This window comes from Gorilla gorilla, chromosome 4, assembly GCF_029281585.2.
Source record: "Gorilla gorilla gorilla isolate KB3781 chromosome 4, NHGRI_mGorGor1-v2.1_pri, whole genome shotgun sequence".
NCBI lineage: Eukaryota > Metazoa > Chordata > Mammalia > Primates > Hominidae > Gorilla > Gorilla gorilla.
In genome coordinates, this window is record NC_073228.2 from 55,697,615 (window position 1) to 55,720,685 (window position 23,071).

General features: G+C 37.4%; 1 protein-coding gene across 11 annotated transcripts in view; it reads left to right on the forward strand.

Moving 5' to 3' along the window:
• ACACA (acetyl-CoA carboxylase alpha) overlaps positions 1 to 23,071 on the forward strand; it is a 324,373-nt gene that overhangs the window by 192,731 nt on the left and 108,571 nt on the right. For 10 of the 11 annotated variants that reach the window (XM_031011317.3, XM_055388359.2, XM_055388355.2 and 7 more), the window contains 7 exons: positions 5,487 to 5,510; positions 8,181 to 8,324; positions 9,102 to 9,198; positions 10,109 to 10,216; positions 15,482 to 15,538; positions 15,782 to 15,826; positions 22,549 to 22,590. In XM_031011317.3, coding sequence (XP_030867177.3) covers positions 5,487 to 5,510; positions 8,181 to 8,324; positions 9,102 to 9,198; positions 10,109 to 10,216; positions 15,482 to 15,538; positions 15,782 to 15,826; positions 22,549 to 22,590 — 517 coding nt within the window. The remainder of the gene's footprint in view (positions 1 to 5,486; positions 5,511 to 8,180; positions 8,325 to 9,101; positions 9,199 to 10,108; positions 10,217 to 15,481; positions 15,539 to 15,781; positions 15,827 to 22,548; positions 22,591 to 23,071) is intronic. The other variant, XM_031011323.3, reaches the window with a different exon arrangement.

Genomic DNA, 23,071 nt, shown 5'->3' on the forward strand with positions numbered 1-23,071 from the left:
AAGGGAGCATTTTATTATTGTGCAGACTTCTAGAACCTAATTCTCTCATTGAAGATTCTGTGAGCCCAGCCCTTTAGTGAGTTTTACATGAATTAACCCTGGAGTTCAAACTATATCATTGAATATTCCTTTTTCTCCTTCTTTCCCTAGTGAGTCTTAGGGTTTAGAGCCCAAGTTTTGTATATGTCTGTCTTTTTTCCTATTCAGAAACTTAAGTATCACTCACTGGTGCTGGTGATGGGAAAGCTTGTTACACTGAAGCATCATCCTGAATGTCTGTATTTTGCACAATTCATTGAATCATTTGACCTTCAGGATTTCACTAAGCTTTGGGCATATTAAGTGCCTCAGGATAATCTGGAAACAAATTCTTCAGTCAACTAGTATTTGATCTTTTAAAATATAGTTATATTTATACAAACATATGTAAAGTATATTATCCCATAAATTGTGCCTATGCATATGACTCTGTATAATATAATATGACAGTCTGGGAGTACACAATTTAAAACTCCAAATGATTTTTATAATTAATATACGCTAGTGAACATGAGTGATCTTTTTAACCTTTAATCTGTGATTCAAATAAGAAGCATCACATTTGATGCAGGAGATGGAGGTGTACTTTGTTGTACGTTTCTGTACATATATAATGGGTGAGGACCTATTGGTGTTTATTTCCACCTATTTCATAGATGGAAATCCATGCTTTAGTTAAGTCGGATTCCACTGTACCTTCTCTGCTATTTGCTACTTGTGAATTTGGCCTTCTGTGTTATAATGTTTTAATTCAAATACTTCCCTTTTCTCAAGTCTTACCTCCAGAAGAGGTCGGCTGTGTTTTCCCCTGATAGCATGTGTTTTGGTCATGGCTGAGTTTAGGCTGCTTGGCATCCATCCTTAATGTTCAGCTGTCAGTGGCTGGCCTCTGGACTTTTTATTCATAAGGAAGGTTAGAAATCAGGAGCCTTCCATGTGACTAATTGGTAGCCAACTGCCATTCTCAAGAATTCTGATAATCTTTAACACCCAGAGATTAGACCTTTCTTTGGATAGTACTGAGATACTCAGAAGTCATCCAACTTGTAGCATTGTTTCTGCAGTGGGAGCACTTGTTGTAGTTAGCAAGCCAGAATGAGCTATAAATAAATGAAATCTTACAGTGCTTGCTTCCTTCATTCAGGGCAGTCTTCTGATAAGATGCAAGTATCTGGCAGAAGAGAAGATTCTCAGCAGGTTTAAGTGCTTACCAAAGTGCTTTCCTGTATCCGTGGCTCAGCTTCTAGTCTCTGCTGTGTTATTTTGGCACTCTAGACTTGTAAGATTGGAGAGTTGAGTTTAAAACTCTCAATATATCATTAGGGTAGCCCAAGGTCCCTTCTTGTCAAGGAAGACTAGCTGAGTCCTGGGGGAAGGAAAAGCAGAATCCAGGACACCTGTAAATCCCTGTAGTTTTGTGCTGTGGGTTCATAGCTAATTATACAGCAGGCAACAGTAATATGCTGTAGCTCTGTTGGTGTACTTGTTTCAGTAAGAGCAAAACCTTCCAGCAGAGCAAAGAAGGGGCTTTGGAGGGGCTGCAAATGAATGAAGTAATGATCATTTTATTGTAAACTAAAGCTCTGCAGTAGACTCAGGGCATCTGAACTGCAAGGAGGTGGTGGGGGAGATGCCAGTAGAAATACATGGTTCAGATGTGTTTTACAGTTCTTGATTTGGATTTTCCTGCAGAAATATAGTCACGCAAAGAGACCACCACTGGTCACAGCCAGTCAAATTGCTCTTTCTCCTATGGTACTGCTGTTAGTGGCTGCTAGTAGGTTATTCAGCCGACCTCTTCTGATTCTGCTTTGCTGCCTGATTTCAAAAGAGTTGCCCTATACTGGCTTTCAGTCCCAGCTTGATGTAACCACTGCTTGTTTGCATGCATCCCCATCATTTTCATATAGGCTCTTTTTTTTTTCTTCTTCAAGTTAGGAAGCAAAAGAATCAGGAGCATTTTTATATGATAAAAGATTTATGTAGGGCCAGCTAGAATCAAGCCAAATGAAATTCAGCTGGAAGGGATGGTAAAAAGGCTCACAGAACTTGTGGCTGTCAGAGAAGTCAGTGTTCTTTAAATTAAAGAGGGTTCAGCTAGCAGGCGGCAACCCTGACTTCGCATTCATATTGAAGCAAGCTCTCCAGCCATTCTGGGCAGGCAGAGCAATAAAATCAGAGGTGACTTAGTGCCGGGAACCTCAGAATTCACAGGATTTCTCTTGTCTTTCTCTAAAATCTATATTGATGTGGAATGCTAACTTGGAGAGCGGAGATGAGAAAATGCCAAGTCTAGATTGTGGTTTATGACACCATATTGAACAATGTCATTGGAAAGCATCCTCTTTGGTTTTTTGGTTATCACATCTGTAAAATGGAGCTAATCTACTAGAAAGAAAGTGGTTCTAATATTTATCAAATGTTGTAAATGAAGATTCATTATAATAAGTGTTTTGAATAGCCCAAACAGCAGATAAGAAGTGAATTTATGTCCCATTTATGTATTTGAAAATATACTTGATTGCCTTATCAAAGATTGAGCAATTTTACTTTTTTTTTTTTTTTTGAGACTTACTTTGTCACCCAGGCTGGAGTGCAGTGGCATGATCTTGGCTCACTGCAACCTCAGCCTCCTGGCTCAAGCGATCCTTCCACCTCAACCTTCTGAGTAGCTGGGATTACAGGTGTACTGTGTGCCACCACACCTGGCTAACTTTTATATTTGTGTGCGTGTGTGTGTGTATGTGTGTGTGTGTGTTTGTGTGTGTGTGTAAAGATGGATTTTGGAGATGTTGCCTGGGCTGGTCTTAAACTCCTGGGCTCAAGTGATCCACCCACCTCAGTCTCCCAAAGTGCTGGAATTATAGGCATGAGCCACTGCGCCTGGCCTAATTTGACTATTTTTGCGTGATGAGTATGCAGTGGAATGTGGCAAATTTTATTTTTAGCTACATAAATGGAATATTTGACTCGTATACAATCTCTTCCCTTAGTTGTGTATGTGGCTTTTTTTTTTTTTTTTGGTACAGAGTGTTAATCTAGCTTTCTGGTGTATCACAGTAGTGTGCGATATGCCACATTTGTCATATTCTTAAATTGACCATATAGCCCTTGTATAGGATGAAAAATATGTAGTGGCCAGGTTTGCTGGCTCATGCCTATAATCCTAGCACTTTGGGAGGCTGAGATAGGAGGATCACTTGAGCTCAGGAGTTCAAGACTAGCCTGGGCAACATAGTGGGACCTTGTCTCTATTTCTTAAAAAAAGAAAAAGAAAAAAAAAAAGAAAACATGTAAATGATCATTATGGACATGACTAAGTATTTATCTGTTAATAGACAGTTTATCCTTCCTTCCTTCCTTGCTTATCTCCCTTACATCCCCACAGATTCTTATTCTACCTAAGTGGATAAGCTGGCTCTAAACCTACTTACATGATTAATTTGGGACCATTCCTTTAAAAATTAGAGATGTTGGGAGTTTTTGCTTTTTGACCCATACTGTGTAGATGGTGCATAATTCTTATAACAAAGCAGCAGGGGGCTCTCTGTAGGAGCTTGAGAGTTGCTGATGGAGAAAGCCTGGCTTTTTGTTGTTATTGGTGTTCTTTTCAGTTCAGGCCTTTTTCTACTGAAAACATGGCCATCATCCTGTGAAGACTCCCAAAGGGATTAGAATGTAGCTACAGAAGCAGTTAGATTATTTTATTAGATTAGGAAATTTGTTAACAGTTGAGAGAGATTATACTGGTTTCTAGACTCTAGAAACCTGGATGAATGGAACCTGAGGTTTCTTTGGTTGTAGAGTTCTCTCTGAACTGAGATTCATGCTAAGAAACTGTGCAGGCGGCCCCTTTCTTTAGCATCCTTTATATCGTAAAAGGAAAACTATTCTCATTAGCATCTGCAGTTAGTTTTCTGTTCAGCTGTACCTCCCTCTGTTCTAGAACCTGTGCATATTTTTTCTGTATTGTTGAGGCCCAAGTGCATTATAACTAAGGATCTCTTGTAAAAATAAAACCCACTCTCCTGAGTGAGAGGCGTAAAGAATCCAAACAGCAAAGGTTCAGGTTTCTGCACTCGGAGGTTGCTCTTGCTGTCTTATGAATTCACTCTGTGATACAGGTTTGATGCAAAGAGCATTTCTACTCACAAATCACATGAGGTATACAGTTTGTGTGCAGTGATATGTCACAGCTTTTTATTTATATGGCCTGCTCAGTCTATTCTGCTCCTTCTACTGCCATGGAAAGTACATCGTTTTCCTCCCTCTATCTTCCTTCCCACATATCATCAGCACCACCCACTATGTTCTGCCCATTAAGTCCTCTGTGTGCTAGAAAACCCCAACAGTGATTAAATGCTGATAAAAGAATGTTAGAAGGTTAAGATATCAACTGATCAGCCCCCTTACAATGCCCCTAAATTGTAGGTGGTAAGTATAACTTTGCCCATTTGACATTGAAAATAAAGGTTTTTATTTGTTTGATTATTTTTCAGTTGGGGAAATCTTTTAAAAGGAGTTAGTGGCAAAGGCCAAAGAGAATGTGGGAGATGTGCTTTGTAGTTTCCTATTCTTATCGTGGTCTTTCTTTCATGATTTTGGCACATTCTTTATAAGGAAGTTCTATGGTAGTCAAATTTAGATAAGGTTTTATTTATGAGAGGCCTAGAGTTTTTAAGCTAACAGCAATTTTTAAAATCATTATGACCCTAAACTCATTTAATTACAAAGTATTAATTAATTTTAACAACTTGTACTTCTCTGATCATAGAATCATTTATCATTACTTTCCTGCATGATTTTCAGTTCTTTTAAGCTCCTAGAATACAGTACCTTCCCCCCTGCTCTCCTTCATGGGAGGAAGAGTATGGTTAAAAAGACTTAGAACAGGTAGCTGGGAACCCAGATTCCTGGATACTTTTCTTTGGTGGAGAATTTGTAGGTCTGTCACATATCCTGGATAAGCGATTAAAGTAGGAGGAGCTGTGGAATCAACTTCTCTGGACCTCCTTATTACACCTTCAGTAATAGGAACAAGAAAGAAGAGTCTCTAAGAATCCTGTGAAGAATTATATTTCTTATTGAAGCTTAAGTTAATATACCATATCATATAGCTTAAATTAATTTTCATCAGCCTGTGTTTTACCACTACTCTACATTTTTTTTTTTTTTTTTTTTTTTTTGGTAATAGAGCTATTTTTAAAATCCATGGTAAATACATTTTGACCCTTTCCATCAACAGCTGGTGTGGTGAGGTAGGTTAGGAGCATGCCTCTTTGGAGGCATCCTGGGGGTTGAAGGGTAATGAGCACTTAATTATGTCTGCTGAATGCCAGAGCTGCCAAACTGGAGCTCCTCATGACTGGTCTATATCTGCTCTGACAACTCTTTTATTATGGCTTTCACTAACCTATCAGTAACTAACTGTGGTTGTTTAATTACAGAGGGAACATCCCTACGCTAAACAGGTACCGTATGTTTAGTTTCTTTTCCAATTAAAAGCACCTTTATGTAACTTAGAATAGTGAAACCAGGAAAAAAAAAAAAACACAACACTTGACAAGATAATGTGTTATCTGCTAGGGAGTCCTGAGCTCCCCTTTGGACATACTAAATTATTCTTTCTGTTTGGAAAACATGTCTTCAGCTTTTCTTCAGCTGTTCAAAAAGCACTACTTGAAAAGCCTCAGTATGGAGAAGCTCCCATCTAGCTGTATATGATAGGGGGTTTGTCTGCCTTATGTCCGGTCTTGCTAGCAACATCTTCTTTTGCTAAGTTCTCTGTGTAGTTTGGGGCTTTCAGAGGAGAAACCCTTAAGGTTACTCCTATCCTGGCAAATTATTCACAGTTTTTACAATTTTTAGTTTCTCTAATTTGCTTCTCCTTTTAGAGGAGTGCAGATCCAGAAATAGCTGATCTCATGTTTTATCAGTTTGTTAGTTAATTTTCTAAAGTGTTAAAATGTTATGATAGTCAGTTTTTATTTCAGACCTATAATAAGATTAACATTGGAAAAGTATATTTAAGTTTTGATGTGTTTAACCCTGTGTGGAGGTTTCCAGGCTAATATAACATAAGTGATATTTTAGTATTTTGGGTTTCTCCTGTCTCTTGAACCAAGCAAGGCAACACAATGCAAGTTTGAGAGGATAACAATTCTGATTGGAATTGAATCCACAAAATGCAAAAGCAATAGTAAGTTGATGGCAAGGTCTTTGCAGATAATCAGCTACACGTGGAACTATTTATAGATTTACATTTATTTTGTCCCTCTCCCTTTAAAATATTAAGTAATCAAAACTAATCATAGCTTTTAGATCCCAATTTGGACGTGGAGAGGAAAGGGAATGCTTTTAATTGGTCTTGTAATCTTCCCTTGATGAGTGGGCTTGGCTCATTCCTGCCTGCCTTTAGCCACACTGGTTCACAAGCATAGCAGTGAGGGGAAACTGAATAGTCGATATTTCCCATGGGGTTCAGTTGAGTGAAAAAGCTACTTAACCCCATGGTTGCCACAAACATAGTTTGTTAACTTCTTCAGAGGGAGTTCCCTTTAAATGTGGTCTGGAACCCTTTTATCTTTCCTGTCTAATGCCAAGCAAGTAGAAAAGATACAATGCCTCACAAACTTGCTTTTTTAGTAAATATATTTGGTGATCCTAGAAAAGAGGAGGATGATAGCACTTCTGTGGTAATACACCTCTGAATCCCAGTTTCTAGTGAGCACCATGTGTAAGACTTGCTTGATGTGTGTGTTTCATTTGTTTGTTTCATTCATTGTATCAGTGGTTTCCTCTCCCACTTTACCTTCTACTCCCGAGTACTGTCAAAAGATGATGTACCTTTTCCATAGTCATCACTCGCCAAAGGAATAAAAACCTGGAGTGTCAGTCTCTATAGTCTGTGTGAGCAGCACTCCCATCCTACAAAGAATTCCATTGCCTTGTAATTATGATTTGCGATAGGGTACAATATGTACCCAGATATCAAGTACACGTTGTCGTCTCTCTTCCCCCTGCAACACCGCAGGTGGTGTACTTCAAGGAGATTTTTGGGGCAGTTCCCCAAATTCAAGTGCCATTGCCTTGCCCTGAACTTGCTTCAGATCAGTATGCTGGTAACATGTCAGGCAAGTCCTGGAGGCATCCTTTAGCTTGGTCCTTCCTAACAGGCTGTCCTGATTGAGCATTCAGAAACACTTTACAGTATTATTTATCAGTACATACTGTTAAGGTGCATCAAGAAATATAGAGATTCATTGTTTTTAGACTGAACAAATCAGTTCAGTTCTCTTCAGGCATCTCCGTTTAGCAGCTGCTTGTCATGCTTACACATACTTTGAGACCCATGCTCTGCCCTTTTGTATCTTGCTGGAAATTATTAAGGGCTTTCAATGGAGATTTTTTTGTTTTGGTATAGAAGTGCTTAACTATGAAAAGAAAAACGTGCAATTTGGGGTTGAAAAATAGCTGTCTTTCAAAAAGGGAGAACTGTAACCCCAATAACTATCCCTACCAACCCATTAAAGGATAAAGTAAATTCCTCAGTAAAGTTCCTTTTATAGACTGTGACCTGTTTCTGTACCCTAATGTTTTATATAATTATTTACTAAACCATTCCAGGTGACTTAATTACAATTGTTGTTTTACATACATATATATACCTATCTCTTTATATATCTGTGAATACTTACTCTATTACAGTTCCTAGAAAACAAAATGCCTTAAGCATTGCATAGTTACAACTCACTTGGCTTGCTTACTTCCTTTTAAAGGAGGGAATGCTTTAGGGAGGGGGAAGATGCAGGATGGTTTTTAACCCCTATGTGCTATTCATTCATTGGACATCTTATAATGTAGTTGTATTAAAACTGCCTGGAAATTCCTAACAGTTCTTAGCTTTTTATTTGAAGAAATTTTGGAGTGATGAAAATATAGTTTATATAGGGAAATTCAAAAGAAAGGGTTAACATGAATCCAGCAAAACAACCTTATCCATAGTGGGTAAAAAAACCAAGTCTGCTCTGCAACCTGACCCTACTTCAGAGTTTTCTCCTAGTTCCTTTTCCCTACTGTTACTTTCCCAGTCCTTGCTCCTACCCTCCTTGTCTAATGAACGTGATTGAATTACCATTTAGAATGTCCTTCTCCTCCAACCTCAACCACTATGGCATGACCCATGTAGCTAGTGTCAGCGATGTACTGTTGGACAACTCATTCACTCCACCTTGTCAGCGGATGGGCGGAATGGTCTCTTTTCGGACTTTTGAAGATTTTGTCAGGTAAGACATTGTGGAACTATGTCTGTACAAGGGGAGCCATGGACATCTGTGTTTTGGGGTCTCATCTTTCTGCAAAATGAATAAAGGTCTCCCGAATAGCCATGAGCCAGCTAAAAAGATGTAACCCTTGCTGTATATGCCCTTGGAGAGGTATATATCCTTGCATTTCTACCTCTCATTCAGATTCTACAAGCCTCTACTTGTAGTACGGGCCTGGTCAGAAAAAAAGAAACAAACAAAAACCATCTTTTCCTGTGGCGCTAACAGAAGAAGTTGTCTGCTCTGTGATGAGTGAAATGTCAGGAGAAATTAAACATAACACTAGAGTGAGCCCCACAAGAGACGATACATCTTTTGATTAAATGCATTCAGCATCTATCTCTTGATGTATACTGATGCATTACCCTAGGGGGAGGGGTAATTACATTGGTCTGTCACTACTCCAGTTCCAGACACTTTCTGTTACTTTAAGACCGATGATGACAGAAGTGCTCATATCTTACATATGAGGAAAACAAAACAAACAAAAAAGCTTTAGATCATTCTTTCTAAAAAAGAAAAAATATATATGGTTTATTAAAGTTTAAACAATCCATCCTCCTAATTTCTGCCACTTGGTGAAATTTTGCATGTCACCTCTAGCCACTGGTGATTCTATTCAGTTAACTATTGAGCCCAGGCTAAGATAGATTATTCTTTTAGACTCAGCTGCCAATGGCAGTGTTAGTTTCATGCCACTTGAGTTTTCATGGTGGGTGTTTCTCTTATATTTTTTAGGATCTTTGATGAAGTGATGGGCTGCTTCTCTGACTCCCCACCCCAGAGTCCCACATTCCCTGAGGCAGGTCACACGTCTCTTTATGATGAAGATAAGGTATAATGTCCCTTTTGGGAGACTGCTTTGTTCCCCTCAGACATGGGACTTGTACTGTATACTATCTTTCTGACTTTGAACTATTATAGGAAATAATTCATCCTTTTACCCCACTTTATAGTATTTAATTTTGTATGCCTCACCAAAGTATTTTCTGGAAGCAAGTGGAATATAAATCCTAACTTTAAAAAACTATATTAATTTTGGAGTCCATAGTATAGAATGGGCTCAGCTATGTCCATTGCAGCTGCCTCTGAATCTCTGAATGTTGTTTTAAGGATTTGGGCTTTGTTTGCTGGAATTCTTACTCAGCCATGGCTTATATTTTTGCATAGTGGTGCAATCATAGTCCTCAGAGAATGGAGGACTTTAGATTACAGAAAAAAAGTAGGCATTTTGTTTAAAACTTTGTCTTTTTATTAAATCATTTATTTTTATTTATCAGTAAATAAATTATTCTTTCTCTACGATGTTATTTTTTCATGATTTGATACTTCCATTGTTTGATAAATTGTAAGGAAATATATTATGTGGGAACATGTCCAGATGGCTTATATCACTCATTTTCCTTCACATTCTGTGAAGAGATGTGGCAAATAGTTTCACCCCCATTTTATTGGTAAAAAAGGTGAGACATAGTGATCTTCAGCTTCATGCCAAGTAAAGATTGGGCCACCTGTTACTAATGCCTCTGCTGCCTTATCTTTTAAAAGTTATATGCTTTACCTGATTTAATCTCTCTGTGGCTATTGGGCAGTGGTTTCAATTTGCTCATTCCTACTGCTGAGCAAACCAAAATATCCTGTGGGGTGTATCTCTTTTTCAGGTATTCTACCAAATATTATAACTTCTACCTGCATCTGTATTGGCCAGCCTCATAATTTCTTTGACTTGTGTTCTTGAGTTACAGGTTCCCAGGGATGAACCAATTCACATTCTCAATGTGGCTATCAAGACTGACTGTGATATTGAGGATGACAGGCTGGCAGCTATGTTCAGAGAATTTACCCAGCAAAATGTAAGTTCTTGATTGGATGGAAGCTCATGATGTCCCCTTTCCTACTGGCTGTGTATCACAGCTATCCTTTTATCAGTTGCTAGTTTATGGCTATGTCTTTTATCATAACTCTCAGAACTATGGCTAGTTCTGCGTTTAGGGATAAAATCCCAAAGTAACTTAATAATATATAATGAATATCTTTGTGTGTCAACAGATAATAGACCTCAAATATTTAAAATGTTTTTAAGGGAAGTTATCTTCCTAAATCTCTCCCAGAGCTCCAGTCTTGAACTTCAAATCACCTACCAAGTATTTTCCTTTGGTGACTTTCCACGTGTCTAAGCCCAAACTCCCCTTAGGTCCCTTCTGTGTCTTCCCCTCCCCTCCTTTGAAAATATCAGTTATACGTCTATCCTCCTTTCAATTTTATGTCACTTGGATATCTCCTGTTGACATCAAATGCCACAGTCTAAATGGACATTTTCCATCATTTTCCTTCACCTCTTCTCGTCCGTCTCCAATCCCCTCATAAAACAAAACAAAAAACCTCACAACTCACTATACCTTTTACTCCCAATCATTCAAAAGTCATTGACTTTTTCCTTGACATTCCTTCATTCTACCCCTCTACCCACAATCTGTACATATTTATTTGTATCTGATCAGTCACCAAGGTCTGTTAGTTTTTCTTTGCAGTCTTTTTTACCCTTTCTCTTTTTCTTCTTTCCAGTTTTAAAATTCCCACTGCCATCTCTAATTCAAACCCTTACTATCTTATACCTGAGACACTGCAGCAGTGTGATCTACTTGTGATCTACTTATCTTCCTTCACTTTCTCCCTCCAAAGAGTTTCCATTCTGCTCACCACCACAAAATTAAATGTCCCAAATGTGCTCTTTCCAATGTTATTTTCCCACTTAACAGTGATTCTCTCTGACCTTCAGAATACCTCCTTAACTTTAGCTTCAACATCATCAGCCTATTGAGAGACTAACATGTAGCCTTTGCTATTTTGTGAAAAGACCTGTGTTCATTGTCTAATGTGCCTCATTTATTGTACTTCTTTGACTTCCTCTTACCTAGAAAGTTTTCTTTCACCTTTCTTTCTAAATCTTGTTTGTCTTAAGAACTGTCTCAAATTTCATCTCTTCAGTGAGGACTTCTGAGTAGCCCTAACTAAAATGTATGTTCCTCCTTTGAATTCCTATTTGGTCAGCATACATTTATTAGCAATAATAATGCCTTTTATTTATAAAAAAATTCTACCTAAATTTTTTATTTGCATCTTACCACGATTCCATGGGGTTAGATAAGTCAGGAATTATTCCAGTTTTACACATGGGCAAAAGCTGGAGCTCAGAGAAATTAAGACCCCTAGGTCACCAGCTAGAAGATGATAGAGCAGATACTAGAACTTAAGGATTTGATGCCAGGTGTAGGGGGCACAGATCTAGGTACTTTAGTAAATAATAGATTCTTAGCCCTGAAGATGCTTATAGTCTAGTTGAGGGGACAGGATAGACATGCTTAAAACAATAATCTACAGTTATATTTCATTATGATATGTGATAGATAGCAAAGTGTCCTCTTAAACTGCCCTTGATGGCAAGACCCATGTGTTCTCTTGGAGTGGACAGCACTTAGCCCATGGACTTGTTGCAGAGAAAGAACTCAGTAGATATTTTCAAAATTTAATTCAGTGGTGTAGACAGTTCGTACCATTGGCATTCACCTCATGTAATGCCAATGGGAGATATCTAGGGGAAAAAATGGTAAATTTGTGATGACTATGAGTCTTAGTACTTATTCCATGACGCTGTTGTAGCACTTAAACTAACTATGAGATTGCAGTGGTCAATATGAGGAAAAGGTGCTTCCAGAGAAGTGAAAGTAGGGGATATGCCTAGGGCTTTTTCTGTAGACAGAAATTTACCTTCCTTCTTGCCCTTGGCCAGTGACCACATAAAATTAACCTAAAGCCGGTGATCAAGGTAATCTTTGCTGGAAGAGTTTTTTTTTTTTGTTTTGTTTTTTTTTTTTTTTGAGATGGAGTTTCACTCTTGTTGCCCAGGCTGGAGTGCAATGGTGCGATCTCAGCTCACAGCAACCCCCGCCTCCCGGGTTCAAGTGATTCTCCTGCCTCAGACTCCTGAGTAGCTGGGATTACAGACATGCGCCACCACACCCGGGTAATTTTTGTATTTTAGTAGAGATGGGGTTTCTGCATGTTGGTCAGGCTGGTCTTAAACTCCCGACCTCAGGTGATCTGCCTGCCTCGGCCTCCCAAAGTGCTGGGATTACAAGCATGAGCCACTGCGCCCGGCCTGGAAGAGTCTTAATGTTATATGTGGCTGCTGCTGCTGCTTCATGAAATAATCTGTGAAAGTTTCTTCCTAGGTTTTGAGGCACTAATTGCCCATGTTTGAGTATTTTTCCATAATTTGACCACAACTTGACACTTCTTGTTGCCCTCAAATCTAAGTGTCATATTTATCAACGCATGTTGATCTACAAAGACATTTTCAGCCAGGCGCAGTGGCTCACGCCTGTAATCCCAACATTTTGGGAGGCCAAGGCGGGCAGATCACAAGGTCAGGAGTTCAAGACCAGCCTGGCCAATATGGTGAAACCCCGTCTCTACTGAAAATACAAAAATTAGCCAGGTGTGGTGGCGGGCGCCTGTAGCCCCAGCTACTCGGGTGGCTAAGGCAAGAGAATCGCTTGAACCTGGGGGCGGAGGTTGCTGTGAGCCGAGATTGCACCACTGCACTCCAGCCTGGCGACAGAACAAGACTCCATCTCAATTAAAAAAAAAAAAAAGCATTTTCTTCATATTCGCTACATATGTTTGTAACGTTAATGAGAAATAAGAAATTACCCTTTTCCTTGACTAGGTGTAGAAACTAAGGCACAGAGAAATCCAATATCTTTGCCTATGGCTATTTAGAAAGGTAAGGGTAGACTGTGCTGACACTAAGCATAGAGAAGCTATTTACTGCATCAGGTACTGTGCTTATCCAGGGACATTTGGCATTTTCATCTCCTTGTTAAAATATATGTATATATATATATATATATATATATATATATATATGAAAGAAAAGGAAAGAAAAGCAATTTAAGAAAAAAACAAAAGATAAAGTGGCAACTAGTTTTGTTTTTCACTTCATGATCATGCTCCTAGCAGTTTAGAAAAAGTTTTTTTTTTAAAGCACACATTAAACTATCAAATAGGTTGATCCAAATTGTCCAAATAATCTTCTAGTCCCAGCATGTCTTTTTTTCTCTCATAGAAATTAGGATCATATATTTGTAAATGACTTGTGGAGGAGATTGAAGCAGTCAGTGTAAATGGAGTTTCTCCAGGTGCTGACGCCTAATCGCTGGGTAATAGCTGTGGACTTGCTGTGAGACCTGCATTATTACAATGTAATCAGAATCCTGTTGCTCTGCTGTTATTGTCAGCCACTTGTGGAATTTTAAAAGCAATAACAATTTTGATTTTAAATCATGGCATTATTAAAGTTATTTTCTTCCCTTGCCAGAACATAGCTATTGATGCTTGTCTTTGAAGGACTTGACTGTAGTGGAATCTTTGTTGATGTCAGAAGAAGTATTTCTGTTCCTGGCCACACTGAGAAACCCCTCCTTTCTTTCGACACATTTTTTTCATATTGTTGTGTCAATACTTGGTTATTTACAGCAAGGCGTGTGATGGCAGTACAAATAATTTTTTAATGCATTTAAACCAAAATTTATTTATATTTGACCTGATAATTTATTATTTTATTATTTGCTTATAGAAAATTAATTTTTCCAGTTATCTTTTGTTTATGCTGTTAATAAAATTAATTTTATTACTCAGCAATGCCATCGCAGAATTGAAGAAATTGGAAGAAATAACCCAAGAATGTGCTTCCTTATAAGGGGAAGACAATTTAAATTTTAAAAAATATATAATATCATGAATGTTAAGAACTGGCCTATAAACATATCTCTTGGTTGGAGTTATAGCAAGAAATGTGGTCAAACTAAAGTCTGGATGTAGGCTGTGAAAGTCCACATTACTTTTCTATTTGTACTATTCATATGTTTTCTCAGGTCATTCAACTGGTGGGGTTGCTTTCCTGCTTGCTGTTATAATCCTTCTTTGTTAGGGACCTCTAAACACATGTCTTTTACTTAATTCATTAATTTGTTTCTTTGTCCCTGCCTTTTGAAGCAAGTGAGCAGTATAGGGAAGAGGAAGGCTTTAGGTCCAGATGCCCAAGACTCGTATAAGTGGCTGTCTTGAAACTACTGGTGTCTGTTGAATTTTTTTTTTTTTTTTTTTTTGAGACAGTCTCATTCTGTCACCCAGGCTGGAGTACAGTGATGTGATCTCGGCAACGTCTGCCTCCTTGGTTCAAACGATTTTCGTGCCTCATTCTCTCAAGTAGCTGGGATTACAGGAATGCGCCACCACACTTAGCTCATTTTTTTCTATTTTTAGTAGAGACAGGGTTTTGCCATGTTGGCCAGGCTGGTCTCAAACTCCCGGCCTCAAGTGATCTGCCCATCTTGGACCCACAAAGTGTTGGGATTACAGGCGTGAGCCACCACTCCCAGCCTTCTGTTGACTTCTAATATACTAGTCGCCTATGCCTAGTGGAGATATGAATAGTTCCTAAATTTAAAGGCCTATTAAATATTGATTTTAACAATTTTAAAAGAGAAACTTTTTAAAAAATGCCTTCATGTAAGGTAAGGGTGAACTGTTGTATCAAAACTGAAAGGTTACAATTTGTTAGACTGAATTCTAGGGATGCTGTATCTGATGGTAGGTAACATCTACAATCTAAACAGTTTAGGACCTGTGTTTTATGTTTTATGGAAAGTCCTTCTTTTCTCTCTACCTAATTTCATTTAGCATCTTTATCAATATTAATGTTTACATTTGAATACATGCCCAACAGTATGATTTCTATAAGCAGAAATTGTGTCATGGCCTACCTTTATGTAAATCAGTTCTGAGGTAATTTAGTTGACTTCATATCACCCTTTCTCCTCCACAAAGTTCTCTTTCAGTTTTGTCCAAATCAATATACAATTTATTTCGTAAGACTTAGTCCTAGGAGCCAGGTTGAAATTTGTTCACTTGCAAGTTTGAAGGTACTAAGCTAAGATAAGGATATCCAAAAAGGATGTTTAACTCCACCAAAGCCTTACAAGGGCCGAATGGGATAAAATTTAGAATGAATGGAAATCTCATCTATCTTCTGTTTTACATGTTTTTGCTCCTAGAAAGCTACCCTGGTTGACCATGGGATCCGGCGCCTTACTTTCCTGGTTGCACAAAAGGTACTGACATGTGAATTGTACCTCTTTAATATTTCGTATGCTGCTGCTACAACTTAATAAAAATGGGATTGTAATCTTATGCTTACTAATAGAATTTATGCAGAGAAATAACCACTTTTCTGTAAGTTTCATTTTTAAAAAACATTAGTTTAACTCATCATCTTTTACTCAATTTCTTTTTGATTTTGTTACTAATTGCCAACTTCTGCTGTCTTTCCTTCCTTTCTCTCTTTTATTTGAAAGGATTTCAGAAAGCAGGTCAACTATGAGGTGGATCGGAGATTTCATGTAAGTAAAATGAACAATAATGAAAGATTACTTACTGTTTTATTTGTCTGCCACTGATTATTTAACCAGAATATATGTTAGAAGGGCTGGACTGATATTTGGTCCTTCTTCTTTTAGAAATTATTATAATAAATATTCAGTTCTCTGTAATCCCAGCACTTTGGGAGGCTGAGTCAGGAAAATTGCTTGAGCCAACAAGTTTGAGATGAGCCTGGGCAACATAATGAGACCCCGTCCTCTATTAATTAAAAAAAAATTTTTTTTAATTCTTATATCAAGTGTTCCAGCTAAAGGTTTTCTTCTTTTTTTTTTTAACCCTATAATGAATTCTCAATATATCTCTGAGAAATAGTTAAGAATGAACATAAGCATTTATCCAGATGAATAAGGTAGAAACAAGCTAACTAGTAATTTCTTCTGTGCTTGTAGTGAATCAATAATCAAGGACAGCCAGTTGCATTTTGTGGTCTTGGATTCTTTATTGAGAAGTCTCAATTCTAAAGAACAATGATTTATTATTTAAAATGCCTTGATAGAGCCAAGTTGCTATTTTTTGTCTTATGTTAATCGTAGGAACAGGAAATAAGTAAAAATTAAACACTCTGTTGCTTATTCTCCCATTTAACTGAATTAACTGTTAATATTTATGAGATTAAAATTTTTATTGAAAAGAGAATTAAGTTAATAGCCTGGCATCCAAACTATGGTATACCCGTATGATCATACCCAGTACAGTGACAACAGTAAGGCCAGAAATCCAGTTTGGAATCAACAAGTTTTGAAAACATGTTGTTTTCAAAATGACTGATTATAATCAAAATATTTCATAAAAATTGATTCTAATGTAGCTAACTAAGATTCTAGAGGATGTTAAGAAGTCTTTTTTTCTTTTCTTTCTTTCTTTTTTTGGGGGGGAGAGTGTCTTGCTTAGTCGCCCAGGCTGGAGTGCAGTGGCGCAATCTCAGCTCACTGCAACCTCCGCCTCCCGGGTTGCAGCGATTCTCCTGCCTCAGCCTCCCAAGTAGCTGGGATTGCAGGCATGTGCCACCACACCCAGCTAATTTTTGTATTTTTAGTAGAGACAGGGGTTCACCATGTTAGCCAGGCTGGTCTCGAACTCCTGACCTCAGGTGATCTGCCCGCCTCAGCCTCCCAAAGTGCTGAGATTACAGGCATGAGCCACTGTGCCCGGCCTGTTTGGTTTGGTTTTAGCAATTAAGATAATTTGGTTGTTAAGCCTTGCTTGTTTGCAACAATGAAGATGGCATTTGAGATTCTGGAAAGGACTTTCTAAACTCAAGGACCTATGTGTGATTGCTTTTATTACCTTTTTGTTTATTAGGTTTTCAGGACTTGACATTTTGTTTTCCTTCATACAGTTCACCTTGTTGGTCTAGTCTATAGAGAAACAAGAGAGCTAAGATTTTCTGAAATGCTTTAGGAAATGTTGTGGACTGCATGACTCCCCTGTGTTATTGATGTCAGGAAATCAAGCAGAGTGTAGATATATATCAATCAATAACTTTAGATAGGAAACAGAGTCAGTGGAGAAGTATGAGGAGCTTAAAAAGAACCCTAGGGCTTTAGGAAGAAAAATCAGGAGCTTAGAGAATAAAATTGATACTTTGGGATAGAATATGAAAGCCCACGGATAAACACTGTGGCTGGTAGATGCTGATCAGAACTAAGGTAGACATGCCAGAGCCAGGCCCTGGATTTTAGAAGAGTATTGTGCTAGGTTCTTAAATGTTACTGTGCTTTTTATCACCGACTTTAGAATAACAGCATATTCTAGGGAATAACACTAAATTTGTAAAATTGTTTTCCTTTTTGCTAATGGATTAGATGGAATCTTCACATCTATAGCACACTAACTGGTTTCTATAATAAATACACTGATCAACTAAAACTGTTCACTAAAATTTTTAGCAAACCAAAGTGATTAGTTCTCACTGACATTTTCTCATATATGTAACACATAAAAAAACCCTTTCTTGTCTCTGAATCTATAGTGTATAGTTATAAATATGCCCTAGTATTAAGAGTATACTTAACAGCTTTAAAACTTTTTTTTCTCTCTGCTGTCCTGATATTTCTGGATCTAGGTTTCATAGGGACATGTATAGGCAAAATCGGCTAGAAAATGAGGCCAGCAGGGGGTCTTCCGTGACAATCATTGTCTGATTCCTATTTATAGTTGCATCAAGTGGGAAATCACTTAAATTATCAAGTGACTTGATTTGTCATGAGTGTAGGAAAAGCTGCTTTAGAGCATAGAGAACATTAAGGTTTAAGTGAGGACTGCATTTGCTCTGAAGAATTGAATGGCAGAGGAGTTGGGGTGTTTTTATGTTAGTCCCTTTAAAAATGATAAGTGATTTTGCAAGGTGCAAGGGCAACTATTAAACCGAACTCCATCCAGAATCTATTATACAATCCAGGATCTACACTAGCCAGGAAGCGTTGGCAGAAACTGTACAAATCTGGGGGTCACTGTCGTGGTGCTGCTGTGAGTTCTTTTGCTGATGGTAGCTTGACATTCATGAAGCATGCTTATTTAGCCTCTGTCATGTCATCTGATTGTGCTTGCCCCATAGTTAGTGTACTGTGAAAAAGAGGAAGCTTTCTGGGAGTGTCAGAGATGAATCCCTTGATCTCTCTGGCTTCTTGGTAATCCACTGTGATGTATGCAGCCTCCCCTGTCCTATGCTGTGGAATCCCTATATTATTGAATGGAAGAGAGAATTTGCACTTGAGGGAGCAAGGAGAGGAGGAAGGTTACCAAGTTTGATTCAAGCACATTGGTTAGTGGAATAAAGCAAGCTGTGCTGTTATATAGTTGTTGGTCTTTCAAATTGCCTCAGAACCAGAATAAGACAAATGAGGGCCAGAGTAGAGGTTGCTAGAGAGCTGTGTATATTGTTAGGTACTGATTTGGATGACAGTGATTGCTATAAGCATTTACAATACTTCGTAGTTTAGCCACAGTTGTCCCAGATAGCTGCCCACAGGTATGTCTGTTGCCACCCTAGTCCGTTGACACTGCATGGAGATTATTTCTGTGACAGCAGTCTTCACCAGTGTTAAGGAGGCTGGGAGTTGACTCTGTTTCCATAACCATCTAATTAAATCAAGTGCCCATAATGGAATTTGAATAACTGCCTAACGATATTTAAACAGAAACTTTGAGGAAAAACAAGTCTCTTTTTGTAAATATATTCTACTTGTTAAGAAAAAATAAAGTAGATCATGATGTTCATCTGAAAATAAAAGAAAAAAATGGACAAGATGTTAAAAAAAAGGAAAAAGATCAAGGTCTTGAATGGAAAAGAGGCTTCTTGAATTTCTGCAGCTATCTAAACTGCAACTCCACAGTTTTCTATTAGTTAAAACTTATTGACTCACTCTGTCTTAGTTTCACTCACATTTTAGGTCTGGAATTCCAAAAGATTTAGCAGAAAGTGCTGTCTAATTGGGATATAATATTATGCTTTTTTTTTTTTTTTAAGCTTTCCATATTTTTTTCAGCAAAGTTTGGCTAAGGACATCGGAATACAAATTTTCAGGGCTTCTTCCTATCCCCCATTAGGTCCTAAAACCATGATAAGATTCTAAATCAAACAATTTTACATCTGTTAATAAAATGTTACCTTTTGTTCTTGTAAAATTTCATGAGATTTAAAAAAAAGGTCTACATATCTCCCGAGAGAGAGTTGTTGTTTTATGACTATTGTGATTCCCACTTTAAAATGAAATGTTTTGGATTATTTGGACCTTGAAGGAAGAGCTCACTATATGAGCAGTTATCATAATTAGTAGTTCTTTTTTTCTTTTTTTTTTTTTAAGATAGTTCTGTTTGGTAGTGGACCAACTATTAGTTTTCAGAAGGGTTGGTTTGGATTTTTGTTTTAATTACAGTCTATATAATTAGTTCTCAGCATGTTGAGGTAAAAGAGAATTGTACCAGCAAGCTCCCAATTTCTTCATCTCATTAGGTTTTTAACACGATTATTAGTATCATAATCAGCTATGATTTTTTTGTTGCAGGTTTTCACATTCTCTGATTTGCAGGGTGTCTTGATTGGCTAATTTGGGCAAATTATTTTGATTGTCTTGATGATGGTTGGCTGATTAGAACACAGCAAGGGCATAATTTCTTCCTGTGAAACATTGCATTCTTTTGTTTTTTGGTACCAGAACACTAAGAGGGTTTTTCTTTGATATTTGATATTATGATATTTGCCCATGACACCAGTAGAATACTTGGAAAGCAAATACATTGATGATGGAATAAGCATGAATGCTTTCAGTGGAAAAACTGGCAGTATGAGGATGAGATAGGATAAAAGAATTTACTAAAACTGTAGGATCAGACTTTTAGATTTCTTCTTTTCTGTGTTTTCTGTGATTCTGTGGTTTTTGAGTGCCAAAAAAGGTTACTTTTTGTAAGAGTCTTCAGACTTCCATGTCACTGAAGAATTGCTTAGTAGTTCCACTTTTCCATTGCACAGAGGTTCTTGCTATCTCTTGTTCTGAATGTTTAATACTTAAATTGAGGATTTTACCGGGGAGTTACAAATTTACTCAGAAGTTTAAAAAAAAAAAGTTGTTTATATGATCTCATGACACCTTTTCTTAGCTAACCTTAATGAAAGTGGTTTTTCTAATTGGAATTGGTAGTCATTGCCCACCTCTGCCAAGAATTAGTCAGTTTCTTCATTATTTGTATTAAAGGCATTTCCATTCAAACTGCTTTATATGCCTTTCAGTTACTACAAATTTTCTTAATTGGTTTAGTGGAAAAGAAAGTATTTTTTATTACTGTTTTGTTTTTGAAAGGAAATGGTTTTGATCCTATAAATGTACATAATTAAATAAATGGCATCCTAAACAAACATTTTAATTAATTAGCTAATAATAGTTAAGGCGGAATAGAAAAGTGTGTGCGTAAAATATCATATTATCACTTTCCTTGACTTTTCTTTCAGAGAGTTCCATGGAAAGATTTTGTCATTCTTCCTTTTTTGACATTTGTTACTTTTTAGGTAATGCTCTGAAAGCTGTACCTCACTAGAATAAAACCAAAACTAGGTTATATAAAACCATGAGCATGATATTTACCGACACCTCAGCTGAATGCATCTTACTTAACCTTGAAGTCATTCCTATGTGCTTCACTCTCATAGGGGGGGCGGGCGGGGGGGTCAGAGAATTATTTAGAACAAAACTTCATTAGGAGAAGTTCAGTCCTGTGTAAAATCCACTTTAAAAAGGCTTTTAAAAAAGGATTTCCCTGAGGTTGGTAAATGAGCTCCTAGGAACCTTTTAAATGCAGTCTTACAGTTAAAATACCAAGGAAAAGATAAAAAGATTTATTAACTGTGCAAACTTTAGTTAAGGTGAGAGTGAGGTGTAACACTTATGGAACGTATTCAAGCCATTTTCAGGAAATTCAAGAACCACAGGTTTATAGCATGAGTTTTGCTTTGTTTGCTTTCTGCTTTTTAAATTTAAAGTCTTAATTTCTGTGTTTTTGTCTCATCAAAGAGAAATCCTCTAAATGAGGAATTTAGATTATAATAAAAAGAAAAAGATAATACTCTGCCCTTGAGAGATCAGAGGGCATGGGCTCTGGCACTAGAGAGACCCAAGTTTATCTTCCAGCTCTGTGATTCTGAGCACATACTTGAGCCAAGGCTTCTGTAAGATGAGGGTCACAATATCTACCCCTAGAGGTTGTTGAGAGCATCAGATAGGACAACACATGAGAGTACCTGCCACCAGAAGATTTTCAGTCCATGTTTCCTTCACATTTCCTAAAGCTCATTGAGGATGTGTAGGCAGCTAGTCCCGGTCTCTCTGCCTTGTACTGGTAAGTGTTTGATTATATTGCACTCATAATGAAGAAGATGCCTAATGAAACCTCCTATAGAGGCAAATAGTAATGATTTGATTCCAGCACTGCCAGTAGAGCTTCCCATCCGAGAAACAGGGGTATTTGGCATTAGTAAGTTAAATTTCAGAAACTAATGAACTCTGCTAATTGAATTCATCTTTGTTAATTAATAAGGTTCTAGTAAATTGGTTTGTTTTTTGTATAATGCCCTACAAAAAAGCAGGAAGACCTAATGATTACAAGTTCACTAGTTCTAACCTCATTCTTTCCTATACATATAGTGGTAGTGACCAAGGTAGAATCTTATATTTTTCTTCATCTTCAAATGTTATCATTTAAACCCTTGACATTATTGACTTGAGAATAAATGTGAAAATCATGGACTGAGCACTCTATACTGTCTGAGTAGTTTATATTTTAAGAGTTTCTTAAAGAGAAACTTGGGAAATCAGTCCAGTAACTACTATTGCAGTGACTGTGGCACAACGGTATATTGGTTTTATTTGCTGGGTTGTGCCAAGAGCAATACCTAGCAAAAAATTTTTTTTCACTTGGGAGATTTAAAAAATTCATACTTTTTTTTCCCCTGGGAGAGGGTAGATACTAAAATTAGGTTTATAATGTGGTGATTCTCAAATTTGGAAATGGGGTCAAAGTGATGGTTATGCAGAGGATCATTCATATATATTTCATGGACTAAGCTTAGGTAAGAAGCATGTTTTTCTAGAAAACTGTCTTCTAAATGCTTAACTGTTTCTATACTGTTTGTTCTCAAAGAGCCATGTCTATGAACTACTGACACATTTTTCCCCCTTCTTTAATACAGAGAGAATTCCCTAAATTTTTTACATTCCGAGCAAGGGATAAGGTAAGGATTGATTTCTTTCCTATTTAAAAAAAAATTACTTTTTCTTAAAAGCCCAAGAGCGGCTTATCTTTGCCATACGTTCTTCTTGCCATTCTTTTTTCTCTTATTGAACTTGTGCTTTCTGTTGCCTTACATGTGTCTTAGAACTAAAGCCGATTCCTTTCTGAAAGGGTTTGGTTTGGGAAACAACCAAATGTATTGAGCTACTCAATGAAGGTGATACCTTTCCAAATCATCCTTGTCCTGTAGAATGATCCTAATGATGTGATATTAAAGGACCATTCTTGTTATCTACAAATAGTTCACTGATACTCAACTCTACTTTATGTGAATTTGTTTTTCAATTTTAAAATACAAAACTTCAGACCATGTTGCTTTCTTCCTGTTACTGGCTTATATATTTGACTCTCTCTCTCCATTCACTCAATTGACATGTATTCCAGAAAAATACTTTAGTTTCACTGAAACATACAGTACATAT